The 14,123-nt window shown below is 33.1% G+C and overlaps 1 protein-coding gene across 3 annotated transcripts in view; it reads left to right on the forward strand.

Annotated features, from left to right (window-relative positions):
• Positions 1-14,123, forward strand: part of LOC129795849 (alpha-catulin) — a 140,868-nt gene that overhangs the window by 24,250 nt on the left and 102,495 nt on the right. The window contains exons 4-9 of one of the 3 annotated variants that reach the window (XR_008751156.1): positions 4,905-5,198; positions 5,889-6,856; positions 6,922-7,206; positions 7,271-7,591; positions 8,532-8,738; positions 10,642-11,050. Coding sequence is in view for 2 of the 3 variants with exons in the window: in XM_055837363.1 (XP_055693338.1) it covers positions 4,905-5,198; positions 5,889-6,856; positions 6,922-7,206; positions 7,271-7,591; positions 8,532-8,738; positions 10,642-10,767 (2,201 nt within the window). In the remaining variant the exon portion in view is untranslated. Of the gene's footprint in view, positions 1-4,904; positions 5,199-5,888; positions 6,857-6,921; positions 7,207-7,270; positions 7,592-8,531; positions 8,739-8,884; positions 8,967-10,641; positions 13,860-14,123 lie in introns of those variants that run through there. The other 2 variants (XM_055837363.1, XM_055837364.1) reach the window with 2 other exon arrangements.

A 14,123-nucleotide genomic window follows, 5' to 3' on the forward strand; every position in this document is an offset into this window, starting at 1 on the left:
GGTACACAAGAAGATTCCTTTGAAAGCTTCAATCCTCAAATTAATCCTTCTGCATGATATTGTAGGTATAAATTGCACATAGAAGATGCTTTAGATTTACCATGCCTCCCACGTTTCACCATTATAGATCATGTAAACCACTTAAATCTTACAAAGGTGTGTGGAATATTTTATGAAACACTCGATGGAAATTACATCACGTTAATCAGTTTAAATGCATAACATTATACCTATTTGGGAGTTAGAAAAAGAAATCAAACTCTAAAGGAGTTTATTCATTAATACAGACTAATCCTTCGTTCATAAAAAATAATCAGGAGACGCTTAATTTAGTAAATGATGAGAAAAGAATAAAAAAAAATATCAAAAATCCTTAATATATTCCACTGGGATTAGCAAAAAATTATCAAAAAATGTAAACAGTAACGTCATTAGTGTGTTTTTTTATCCTTTTAATTACATGGAGCGTAATATCTTGTAAATATCATCGGCAATGCATCAGCAATTCATCATTTACATTTCACACATTAAAGAGATGAAAGAAAAACAAAATTATGACGTCATTGCTGCTATTTTTGATAAAACTGTGCTGTCTTTTCTTTATTTATCTCCTTTATCTCATTGGAAAATGATTGATCTTAATTATATATAATTATTCTTCTGATTTTTTTTATTAATGACGAAAGATTATGTTTTTCATGATTATTTCCTAGAAAGAAATGTTTTTTGTATTGAAAGTGGATTATCTCCTTTTTTGGGGAAAGGGAAACGTTGAGCTTAAAGCGGTAACCATACTTCAGCGTCGCTAAAGAAAAAGCCGGGTTTTTTGTTTTCTCCCTCGCACCCACTTCAAATTATATAGCGTCCTCTCTGTCATTTTTAAAACCGCGTTTACATCTACACACAAATGTTTAAGCAACGTTGTTTTAGTTCCTTTCTTATTTACATAATTTTCACATACTTTCTTCCCATTTGGCTTCACAGGACCTTTCCTAGGGCTTTTTTATGAACTATTTTGTGCCTCAGGAAGAGTATCTGGAGGAAAATGTGGGGAATTTCCATGAAAAAAATTTTTGTTTCACTCACCTGATTTTGACATCGTATTGTAGTCGGAGAATGTCGGCAAATTGTGACATGTCATTTGTGTGTGGTGTGAAATCAGGTAAGTAAATACGGTGTTTTTTTATCAAAATCTTCCGCATTTCCTTCAAACTACTCCTCCTGTGGCACAAAATAGTTCATATAAAAGCTCTAGGAAAGATCCCGAGGTGCCAAATGGGAAGAAACTGTGTGAAAATTGTGGAACTGAAACAACGTTGCTTAAACATTTGTGTGTAGATGTAAACGCGGTTTTAAAAATGAGGGAGAGGACGCTATACATTTTGAAATTGGTGCGAGGGAGAAAACAAAAAAACCCGGCTTTTTCTTTAGCGACGCTGAAGTATGGTTAACGCTTAAAAATTTGAAAAAGAAAAATTTCATTTTCATGCTATGTTTTCTTCAACATGATATTGTTCATCACCCATGTGTTCAACTGAAATGTAATTTCCTACAGATGAGATTTGTCAAAAAAAAAGAAATTTATTAAAAATACTATTGCAAAAGAACTATCAAAAACTCCAAGCTGTATTATTCGTAACAGAAGAATTCGAAGAATTTTTTCAATATCCTGTCCTTTGTGGTAAACTTTTCATAATAAATCCCCCTGTCTCAAACATTCTTCAAGGTAGTGTATGGGAAATGTCGCGATATGAAAATGGAGAGAAATTGAAAGGAATAACCCTCCGGAAACTGTTATTTGACTGCGAATGGAGTGCTAGTGGCAAAAAAAAGAATGCGTACGTTGAAATGAAAATTTTCCACAATTTATTTTCTTTTCACCCTCTGGGCACCTTCTTTCACATCCCCGTTACATTTCCTCTCTCTTTCTTTTTTCCTCAAAGAAACCACATTTTCCGTGAGCTTGGAGAAATACAATTTTCCCGTGAAGAGGCCCACGTTTTCCACCATCATCGTTGACACTGTCAAGATGGTACTTTTGCGGGTGAAATTTATTAATTTTGTGTGAGTGGAAATTTTGAGTTTGCCACATCCAAAATGACGATGTGATTTGTGTGGGTGAGAAGGGAGTGAAAATCCCCGGGAAATTGTCTCTTTTGGTATCTTTCTCAATTTTCACATCCCCCACTTTTGCAATTAAAATCCCCAAAAAACCCTCCCCCGCCTCGCATTAGACACGTCAGACAGGCAACATGGGTTGCTCCATGAAGCTCTCAGCTGGAGGAAATATTTTGAAGGTGACTCTCGATGACTTTTCAAAGGGGGGCTGGATGGGGGATGGTGGGGGAGTTGGTAGATTTCACCGGATGTGAGTGGCAGATAACTCAAAGAGGAAATTGAGCAACTGATGAGATAAAATCATATCAACATTCGTTCATGGGAAAATGGTAGCCATTTATTGGACAAAACATCTCTGCTTTGAGCAGATGATAAAAATACACATAATGTACTACATACAAGCTACAATATATATAGCAGATGCTATGTATATTAAAAATAATATCCCATTAACTTTTCTTTCAATAGCAAAAAAAAGAGGAAAACTTTGTGAAGAGTTTAATTTGTCAGAAATTCTTCTGGAATGCACAATGAGTTCTTCGTGCTTGTCCTTTCTTTAAGAAAGTTTACTTTATATTTTTCATGCTCTCATCTTTGCGTCAGCTGCAACAACAATTTTCGAATCTACATAGAATTTATATAACACGAGAGCTGCTTAGGCAACAGGCTATTAGAGACCAGACAATAAATCATGATTAAAAGTTACTCAATGTTAGAAAAGTCTTTGTTCTTCAAAGAAGGTCCTTGGAAAATATCCTAATAAAAAAATATTGATTAAAATTTGATAAAACATTGAGGTCAACATTTGGCCAATCTACGTCTGCTACACAATATTTGAGCAAACATGAGATTTGAGGCAATCTTGCTCTGCAGAAAGTTTTGTAAAGAAAATTCTGTAAAGATTTGTTTTATTTCTTCACTCTTAATAATAGAATAATAGACTTTAATCAAATTTTAAGCAATATTTGGCAAATGTTTGGCATTGATGTATAATTAATTTGAATTTATGAACACAATTTTTTGATAAAGCAATTTGGTTTGAGCAAAATCTGATCAAAGTTTATGTTTAATATTTTATTCAATTTAATTTTTAAAAAATTGATCAATATTTGCTCAATTCTTGACCAAACGTTTGATTTGAGTAATTTAAACAAATGTAAAGGAACTTTTAAGATTTTTTTTATTGATTAAATGAATCAAACGTTTGAGCAAACATTGAAGAAATTTTGATCAATATTTGCGTAACATTTTAGGCAATGTTTGTTTAAAAAAAAAAATTGTTTGATATTTTCTTTTTTTCTAATTAATTTTTACGTTTATGATGGCAACAACTGTAGGAGACAATTAGTTAAAAAGAATGTGCTCAAACTTCGGTTTAGATGAATGAGAAGAAATAAATCTGGTTTGTTAAACTTTAGAGCAAACTCTGGTAAAAATGATTTGACCAATAATTGAGCAATATTTGACTCAATATCCATTAAGAATTTTTATTTTTTTTTCACGAGTTGTCCCTAAACTCAATCAACTAACTGTACTATATACCTTGAGAAATATAGCTGCGTTTGCCCTCTTCATCTCAATTTTGCTATTATCTTTCCGCATGGAAAAGTCAATGGAATCATAAAGAAGGATTTTTCCGCAAACATTAAATTTTATATAAGCTAGGCGTGTGGAATATTTTCCAAGAAAAGCCGCAAATTAAAATTCATCAAGAGAAAATTTATTTCTTCAGAGATGAAATTCTTGAAATATCTCATTTCTTCCAATGGAGCACATTCAAGCGTCACAAAACCATCCCTAATGAGACACTTTGGGTGCAAATCTCATTCACTTTGCCATGGGAAAATCCTCCTTGCACAAGTTCTTCACTACTGTGAAAAATGGTAATTCAAGCTAACACTATTGCGTCATTTCCGCCACACTATGAAAGAGTGATGTTTGTGCAATTTTCACTACTTGTGCTTCTTCCGGGGTAAGCATGGGGAATAGTGTGTAGATAGAAGTACATATTATATAAAAGCACATTGGATAAGAAGGAGTTTAAAAATCATTTACAGAAGAAAAAAATGTTGCAAAGTTAAAAATTTATTTAAATTGTTGAGTTCAAAAACTTTAAATTACATTTATTTTCACATGAAAAATTCATCAGTGAGATTGACAGATGTCAACGTCACTTCCGCTTGTGTCAATGATGTCAACACATAGAATTTTTAACTATTTCACAGATTTCCTGGCAAATAATTAATATTTGCTTTTAAAATTGCATTTCAAGCTTTTTGCTCTTCATCAAAGATTCTTATATAAATACTTTCTTGTCAATACTATGCTTCTGGATGCAATAAAACTACTTTAAATATTGCATATGACAGACTTTTAGCCATTTTTATTTTTAAACATTTAAATTTCACAATTTTATTGAGAAAATCTCTCCATCCTCATTCATGTTGGTTACACTTGATGATATTTCTTGGAAATGTGACAGTTTTCTGCGTGGAAAAAAGTCCATTGAAGGTGTCCTTCGTGTTTCTCCCACAAACAGGACACCTTCTCAAATCCAATAAATGTTACATGTTTTCCTACCGTAATAAGAAATGCATGAGTTTTCCGTGCCCATATACCTATATTTCCTCATCCCCAATGGAAGTTCCTTTACTGATTTTTATTACTCATGGATTATGCCACTTTATTGTCCTCGGAGATTTTTCTTGGCACAGAAAATATATTCTGGCATGTTTTCGTTTCCATACAGAATGTTACATGGTGGCCATTCTTTTTTTTCTTTTCAGGTTCCTCAATTGAACGACTGTGCGAAATTACAGCAACAGATCCACTCGGATACCCACCTCCGGATGGACCTCTTAGTGACCGAAGTGCCATGATTAGGGCCGCCAGGGCCCTCTTAAGTTCCGTAACGAGAGTTCTTCTGCTAGCTGATATTGTTGTGGTGAAGCAGCTACTTCTGGCCAAGGATCGTGTTGCCAGGTCTCTGTGTCGGATGGAGCAAGTGGCTAATTTTACTGAATTCGTTAAAGCCTTTTCCGTTTTTGGCGCCGAAATGGTGGAACTCGCTCATGTGACAGGTTAGATGACATTTCTTCTTTTGACAGTTATCATTTGACATTTAAAAGAATATCTTGTCAAAAATGCGATGACAGTTTAATCAAAAATTGTCTTTTTTTCCTAAAATTATTAAAATAAACGTTAAAATCTAAATAAAAATCGTTTTTAAATGACTTATCAAGGAAACATGTGATATGATACGAATTTTAGAGAAATTTTATTAAAAATTAATAAATAAATTTAAACTTATCTCATTTTGTGCCATTCTATCCATGCTTGCTGTGCAGGACATACTCTTCCATTGTTAAGCATTATTAAAAGTTGACAATTTACATTCACCACACATTTACTATTAAAATAGAAATTTAAATTGAATTTGCAGTTTGTGCTTGCTGTTATAGAAAAAGTTTATTATTCCACATTAATGAAAATACATTTGGCAGGAGGGAGAAGAAGCGCAAAAGCACCAAAATAATTTTTAAAGTCAATTTCTGTTTAAAATTATTATTTAAGTTTAAATTAATGTCTAATAAGTAATTTTGAGAAGGAAAACTTAATCAGTTTATTTAAATCTCAACTTATGCGGCTGCCGCCGTCTCAGTATTAACTACCGGAGTCGCATAAGAAAATATGGAAAAACTTTTTTTTAAAAATATATTTTTGAATTATTTTAACAGAAAAAAAACGTTTTTTTTTCTTTGCTTTTAAAGGTGATAGACAAGCAGACTTGAAGGAGGAACGACGGAGAGCCCAAATGGCTGCAGCTCGTCAAGTACTGGAACGATCAACGATGATGCTGCTGACATCATCCAAGACATGCCTTCGTCACCCAGAGTGCCCAGACTCTCGTGAAAATCGCGATACTGTCTTCTGCCAGATGCGCCGAGCCATGGATCTCATACACTACGTGGTGAAGGATGGTGTACTGGAGACGGTAGCTGAGCGCCTATCACCCCGTGGAGGTGGTCAGGTGGATTGGGATTCAGAGCGTGCATCCGCCTTTACGAGTCTCAAGCACTTTTCGCGCCTTGTTGAACTATCGCGACCTCAGGTGACCGAGACGACGCCCAAAGTAATTGGGAATAGTGAAATTGTCGAAGAAGCACCAGCCCCACGTGAACTGACCCGTAGTAGTAGTGTTCGTGATCGGCGTATTGATGGGCAGAGAACGAAGAATAGGACGTATGCCAGCCTCGAGCGGGAACTCCTACCACCGGCTAGTCGAAGTGCTGAAGCAGCCATGCTTGGTCTCTCATCGGTTCTTGTTCCTGAAACGCGCGATCAACTGCTGGCGGCTCTCGATAAAGTCGTCGAGAAGACGCAGGATTTTACGGATTCTGCCTACACAACACATGAGCATCGTGAAAATATCCTCCTACTGTGCGATCGTGCCAAACTTGAATTGAATCAGTTACTAAGAATAGCCGTGAATACTGAACCCTTCATTAGTAATACAACGGAGATTGATGGGGCAATTGAGAGTGTTCAGAGTGCCGGGCAGGATCTTAGTCAGCAACTCGTACTCGCTGTAAGTGATCAGGTCACGGAACTGGCGCACGTGATCAAGGCGGGCATCGATGTTGTCAACTCCCTCAGGAATATTGCCTTAAATCAGGAGCTTGATCGATTACAGGAATGCGCTGATCGCTTCCATGACTACATTGATCATATCCTGGAAGTGAGTTGAAGGAAATCTCATCAATGTTGCAAGATTTAACTTTTCTTGTTTGTTTAATCTTTTAGGTTTGCAAACTACTGCGTCATATTGCTTTATCAGAAACACTGCAAGTACAGGCTAAGTTTATGGAGATAAATCTGAAGATCTATGCACCGCAGGTGATCACAGCAGCAAGGGCTCTATCGGCGCATCCCACAAGTAAGATTGCAAAGGAAAATCTCGAAGTTTTCGTTGATATGTGGCAGTGGTTGGCGAGTGATGTGTCAACAGTATCGAAGGAGATCATCGAAATGGCTCAAGCTCAAACGAAACCTGATAAAACGGAGTACCTCAGTTTACCGCGACCTGGAGTAAGGATTGAAGGAACGAAATTATTTGATAAATTGTTGTAAAATTAATTATTTTTCATCGCAGAAACACGGAACAACATCGAAGCCACTAAAACCAACGAGACTCGATCAGGAGGAGCAGGAGAAGATCGCAAAAGCCGGGCTGGAGATGAAGATGCTGACGAATGAGATGGACGCCGAGACGGATAAGTGGAATGGGGCAAGTGATGAGAACAATGATATCGTTAAGAGGGCCAAGAATATGTCATCAATGGCCTTCTCAATGTACCAATTCACAAAAGGGGAGGGAACATTGAGGACCACACAGGATCTTTTTACGCAGGCTGAATACTTTGCCGAGGAAGCAAATCGTCTTTACAAAGTTGTTCGGCAATTTTCATATCAGGTATGAATTTTTCTTTTAATTTATTCCTTGTTGTAAAGGAGTTTATTCATTTTTATGAATGTTTCGGGAAAAAAAGTTCTAAAATGTCTGAAACATTTGAGAAGAATTGTAATGTTTTGTATTTAAAGAAAATGAGAAGTTGTGAAAGCCCGAAAATGTTTCCTTAACACTTGGAGGACACGAATTTCTAAACTCAAATTTTAAGCTTAATTTCTTATTATAAAGAAAACGTTTTTACAGATTTTCTTTTGATAAACTTCTATTATTTGAAATCATCTACACGTAGATTTAGAATTTATCAAGATAAGTTGGATCGATTTTAATCTATGGCGCGGTTTAAAAAAGTCAAATTGGCAGTGATTACCAGTTTTGGCCTCCATTGTTAAAAATACATATAAAGGCGACGGATCATATTTTATTTTATAATTATATAGGGACTTATTACATCCAAGTTTCAGGTGCTATAACTATCTAATTTTTGTGTAAGTAAAGGAGAAAAAATGCTGCTTTCTTTTATTGAAGCTTTTTTACTAACGTATTAACATACCTATGCTTCGATGCTTAAAACCGAGGTTCTTTAAACAAAACTTTTAAAAATTATTTAAAAAATAAACAAAACTATTAAAAATTATTTAAACAAAAAGAAGGATAATCAAAGTACTGACGTCACATTTTTTTTTATTAGGAAAGATGGTGGTGAAATAAATTAGAGGCGTGGCTTAACTTTTTTATGAAAATTCTTTCCTAGATATTTCACATTGGAAAATAAAAAGTCTGTTTGGCTTTTATTAAAATTTTTTCTTTTCCTTCGCATCTACTTCTTCGAAGAGGTCCCGATACTATAACAACAACAAAATGAATAGACTCCTTAAATTTTATATAAAAGAGGGAGGGAAAAGAGCATTAAAAAGAAAACCAATTAAATCAATTTCTGCTTTAGGTTCCCGCTGGGCAGCCGAAGAAGGAACTGCTGGAGAATGTGGATAAAGTACCAACATTTGTGCAGACACTGCAATTCACTGTAAAGGACCCAACTGTTGGGAAGGCAGCTACCTTCGTTAAAGTGGACCACGTCATCCAAGAGACCAAGAATCTCATGAACGTCATCAATAAAGTCGTCACCACGTGCTTTGACTGTGCCAATAAGGTGAGTCCAAGGGATGGGATTTTTCCCAGGGATGCACAAAAGATATGAGCTGAATGGGGAAGCCTATTGGCGGGACATTCAAGGATAAATATTAATCTAAAAGGGGAGAGGATGGCACGCCCCAACTCCGTATGACTAAAAAAAAGTTGTTGAATTTTTAATCCCCAGCACGGGCTCTGTATGCCCCAACAAGTGCCTTTTGCCCATTCCTCAAGTGTCTCTTTCAAGTGATGACGATTCCCCGGGTCTTTGCTCAACCGAATAAAAGACACAGTCAAGCAATCTCAATTATTTACACTGTTTCCTTTCACTTTTGCGCCATGAGCGGACTTAAGAGAGGCTCAAAAAAAGGGACAAAAAATGTAGAGACAATGGAATCCTTCACCACCGATGAGATTTTTTTCTCGTGCTAAATCTATTTCTTTATCTCGCATTGAAAGAACATAAGAAAATAATCTGCGAGAGAAGGGTGAACATTTTCTATTTTTGTAAAGAAAAAAAAACGGAAAGAAAATCAATCACACAGACAGACCTCCACCTACACTATATATAGCACATATAGCATACACCCCCAACCACCGAACCTTTTGTATTTATAAAAGGAGCAAAATGGACGTGATTGAATGCACAGGAGGAGATGAATGGCATCGGCATCATCGTTACACGGTAATGAAGTAAGGATCAATGAGTGCTTTATGCAAATTGTCTGCAAACCATCGGCCAATTAACCACCAAAATAATGCTCCTGCTACTGCTGCTGCTGCTATTTGCCATCATTAACACTAAATATTAACAAGAAAACACTAAATGCACTATTGGGCAAATAAAATGAGTTTTATCACTAAAAAAAAAACAACTTCTAAAATAAATTGGAAAATTAATGCTTTTTTGCTGTTCTTTCCAACAACAGAGCCAAAAAGAACTTCCTGTTGTTCCTTCGCAACAATTTATCATGTTCTTCTTTGAAGTTTTTTAAAAGTTTTCTGTGATGATTCATGCCAAGTTTTTTTTTAGTCTGTCACTAACAACTAAAAGCAACTTTTTTTGACGAAGCTTTGAGTTAAGGAAGGGAAAAAAGGGGATATAAATGATATAAATGGTTGAATTGCATAAGAAGATGCATCATGCTCTTTCATGCTCATGAAAAATAAGCAAAACCAAAAAGTTAATTCATGCAGCAAAAATTTCATTATCAAAATTACATTTATTTTAAATTATTTCGGTCTAGTAAAGGATATAAATAGAAGACAAAATGTTATATTTTTTTGTTTTATTTTGGACGACTTTTTGATAATTTTTTCCTGCTTCATCAGGTCCTCAATATTATGGAAAATGTTTAATTAAAATATTTTTATTTATGAGTTTAGTTTTTCAATTTAATCATGATTAGAAAATTGAAAATTATCTCATAATACGGCAGAACTGAGGAAAGTAAATGAAAATCTTTGAAAACTATTGATAAATATTGAGAAAAACGTTACATTATGACGTATTTTTAAAATTTTATTTCAAGTCAAATTAATTTTTTTAAATAAATTCACATCATGGAGTCTTTTTTTTTCCTATTTCTTTGGCTCTATTTACAGTTTAACCCAGATATGCCCGAGAGTTTCTAAACAATTTACGCGAAATGTCTTAAAAATTGTCTAAAATAAACAATTATCAACGCAAACTCTTAAAATTTTGCGTAAAATGTTCTAGAACTCTTTCTTAAACGTCGTATCCATTTGAATTTTATGGAAATTGAAATCTTTTATGCCAGATAAATTTTCGAGTGTACTAAAAATAATAGAATGGACAAATCTGGATTAATTTTATGCAAAATATTTTTTTTAACAAGCATCAAATGATAAATGTTGATTGAATTGTTTGATTGAGAAAGAAATTTAATTCATCTTTGCAGTACAAGCTGGACTTTAGTGGATTATCGGGTAGAGCTGCAGCTGGTACTTCGAGGGATGATGAGGGCGGATCAGGAGGTGTTGGTGATTCCAAGGGAGCCACGACAAGCACTGAGGGGGGCATGTGACAGTACGGGATGGCTCGAAGAGCCAAAGGAGACGCAAGGCGGACACGTGTGTCCTTTCTTCTTTTCTAAAGCTTAAAAGAAAAGTCAAGAAAGCAACACAAATTTCCGCAGGGAATTAGAGCTTCAAGAAGATAATTTTCTGTGCAACAGGAAAAGCTCCTTTTTGATGGGAAAAATTCTCAGAAAAGATACAGAAGGATTGTTTTCATTTGCGAAAACACGGCATGAAAAGATATATCGAAGAAGAAAAAAATATTTTTAGATCTGATATCAAGCAAAAGAGGTGAACATTTCGAAGTTGAAATTCTTCAAATGGAACTGACTTACGATAATAAGAAATTAGTACAATAACCCAATTAAGGAGTTTTCAAGTGATGACGTAAAAAAATGCAAAATCGAATCACATTTTAAATGAAATTTTATTAATAAATCTCATTTTAAACGATAATTCATCCTTCAGCGAAGAAGTTTTTAATTAATTGTTCATTTTCTTTTTTTAAAAGAAATAAATTTTAAGCTTCTTTTTAACAAGAAATGAAAAAAAATATATATAGCACGGGTAGTCTTCCAATCGTGTACATTAAGTCAGCGAATCGAAGAAAGAGAATTCTTTTGCTTTTCATTAAAATCTGTTCTTTAAATTCTTTAATTAGATTTTATCTAAACAATGTGCCAAAGAAAAAAAAATTGAATAGAAAGTTGGTGCGAAGAACAATCAGTCTGCTATTAAATTTTATTAAATTCTTTACTTTAATTAATTAAATTCATCTATGAGGATCTTACAAAGTATATCCAATACAAATAAAAGTCTTAATAATATACTTAATTTTCTTAAACTCAAAGGAGAGATACGCGCAAGATTAGGCAAGAAATTTCATTGAAAATTTACTAAAATATTCATTTATTTCTCTCTTCTATCCTTTAATTTTAAGGAATTGTGGAGAAATAAACGCCTTTATTTGTCTTGTGAATTTTGTAAGATTCTTTCTCAGTAAGACACTCAGAAAAATCAAAAGATTGTGAATTTTAACCCTTTCGCGTCCACATGAAATATTGAAATATTCGATTTATTTATCACTATATTTATTCTGTTAATATTCTCAGAGAACATTTCTCAGCTCAAACGTCTTTTAGTCTCATTTACGTAAATTAATTAAACTCATTTCTAATTTGGAAAAATAATAAAATTCATTACAATTCGGGAGAATTGAACGCGAAAGGATTAATACAAATTTCAGCATAACTTACAGTCAAAGAATAATTTTAAACCGGACGTAGAAATAACATTACATAACCTCAAACTTTTTGCAAAAATCCATTAAATATGACATGGCCACTGTGACCACTTTTGTCCACTATGGACAATTTCGACTTTGGCTGCGATTATTGAATTCTCGGAACCCTCAGAAGTTATTCATTCATTGAAAAATAATTGATAAATACTCATACCAAGAAAAACTCATTGAGGATAGTGAAAGAAGCACCTAACTCCAATACTTCAGTGAAAAGGCAAATAGATTTATACAATTTTATCTATTTTTGTTGTATCAAGGTTTATGTAATTTTCTACATATCCACTATCGCTATGTGAGCTGTAATTTTTCTGAGTACTCCACTGAGGAAGATTTTCCTGGAAAATCAATCTAAAATTAAATGATTCTCCGCATTGTAGGAAAGCACCGAGAATTTCCGCTTTAACTGACAGCATCTTATCAATTTTGCATCTTTTCTTTTTTTCTTCTTAAGAACTTTTAATTTATTATCACAAGCATGAGGAAATTGCATTTTCTCATTCAGGTTGTATATCGTATAATAGGATGGAATTTAGTAGGTACAGTTAACGAGGAAATAGGGTGTTTGGTAAATACACAATGTAGAAAAAAATCAAAGAGGAAATTATATATAATGTATTTTCTCTCGTAGTTCGTTAAAAAAGCAACTATTAAATGAAGCAAGAAGATAGGATGTAAGATAAGAAATTTTTCCTAGATGTTATTTTAAAAAAAATGTGAAGAGAAAAAAGTGAAATTTAGAACATAGTTTGATATATTCATTATATACAGGGTGACATGTTGGTAGACGTTATATGGAAAATTGAAAGAAAAAAAATATTACAGTGGTAGACATAATAGAAATTATATATTTGATGAATAATATTAATGTTGTCTGTTGTGAAAAATAAAATCATGCATTGGAATGGGAGTGTGAAGGGTGTGGAGTATAGGAAGGACGTGAGTGTTAAAGGTTTTTTGAGATATAATATTATAAAAAAAAATCATTCGATTAAATGTGACACGAAATCTTCTTATGAAATCATTTTGAACGTTTAGTCATGATAATGATGATAAAGGAGATTATTTATCTTCTTTTTTCATCTCAATATCAAATTACGATGCATATAAAAATATATATTACTAAAAAGAAAAAAATGTGAGAACAAAAAACTATATATCGACGTAGAAACGTATGTACCGTGAGAAAAAATAAATAAAAGAAAAAATTTATATACTCAAGTTAGCTTTTATACTTGTACATAAAGAAGAAACAAAATATTTAGTGAAACAAATTATTGTATGACGAAGATATTTAATATTTTCTATATATAAACAATATAATTATATGATATTTAAAAAAAATGAATGTGTGTATGAATTTATAGAAAATATTTTTTCTCATTTTCTTTCAATGTAACTTTTTCTCAATATTCATCATCAAAAAAACAAAGTTTATTCTCTTGAAAAGTCTTTAAATGTTCTCCAAAGAAAAATTATTCAAGTCAAATTCAATGTTTTTAGGAATGAATTTTCTTTTATTGTTCAATTTTCTCAATTTATCAAAAACAAACCCAAAACAGTATCAAGATGGTCAAGAAGAGAAAATAAAATGAAAGGAATTACTAAAAAAAGAGAGTTTAATGTAAATAACTTTTTTGCAGAAAGTTCAATTCAAAAAAAAATGTTTAAGCGTAAAAAAAGGTTATATCTACCTATTTCAAAAAACTGAAAAACAAAATAGTTTAAAAAATAGTTGCAGAAGAATGAGTGAGTGTTGTGACATAATGGAAAAAAAATAAAATCATGCAAATGAACCTATTTATGAAAAATGTTTTCTTTTCTTTTGCTGATTTTGTCTTTTTGAAATTGGTGAAATTTTTATTTGATTGTTTTACCAAATATATTTTTATGGGTGTTGGAAATTCGCGCCAAAAATTATTCTAACCTCTAAACTTTGTCTTTGATTTTCTCTCAAAAGAAAATATTTTTCTAAGTTTTCTTTCGGCGAACTTGAAGTAATGGAACTTTCCTACATAAAAATGTAGAATTAATCACGTAATATTAAGTAGGTTTTAATTCTAT

Source organism: Lutzomyia longipalpis, chromosome 4 (assembly GCF_024334085.1).
Source record: "Lutzomyia longipalpis isolate SR_M1_2022 chromosome 4, ASM2433408v1".
NCBI classification, from domain to species: domain Eukaryota; kingdom Metazoa; phylum Arthropoda; class Insecta; order Diptera; family Psychodidae; genus Lutzomyia; species Lutzomyia longipalpis.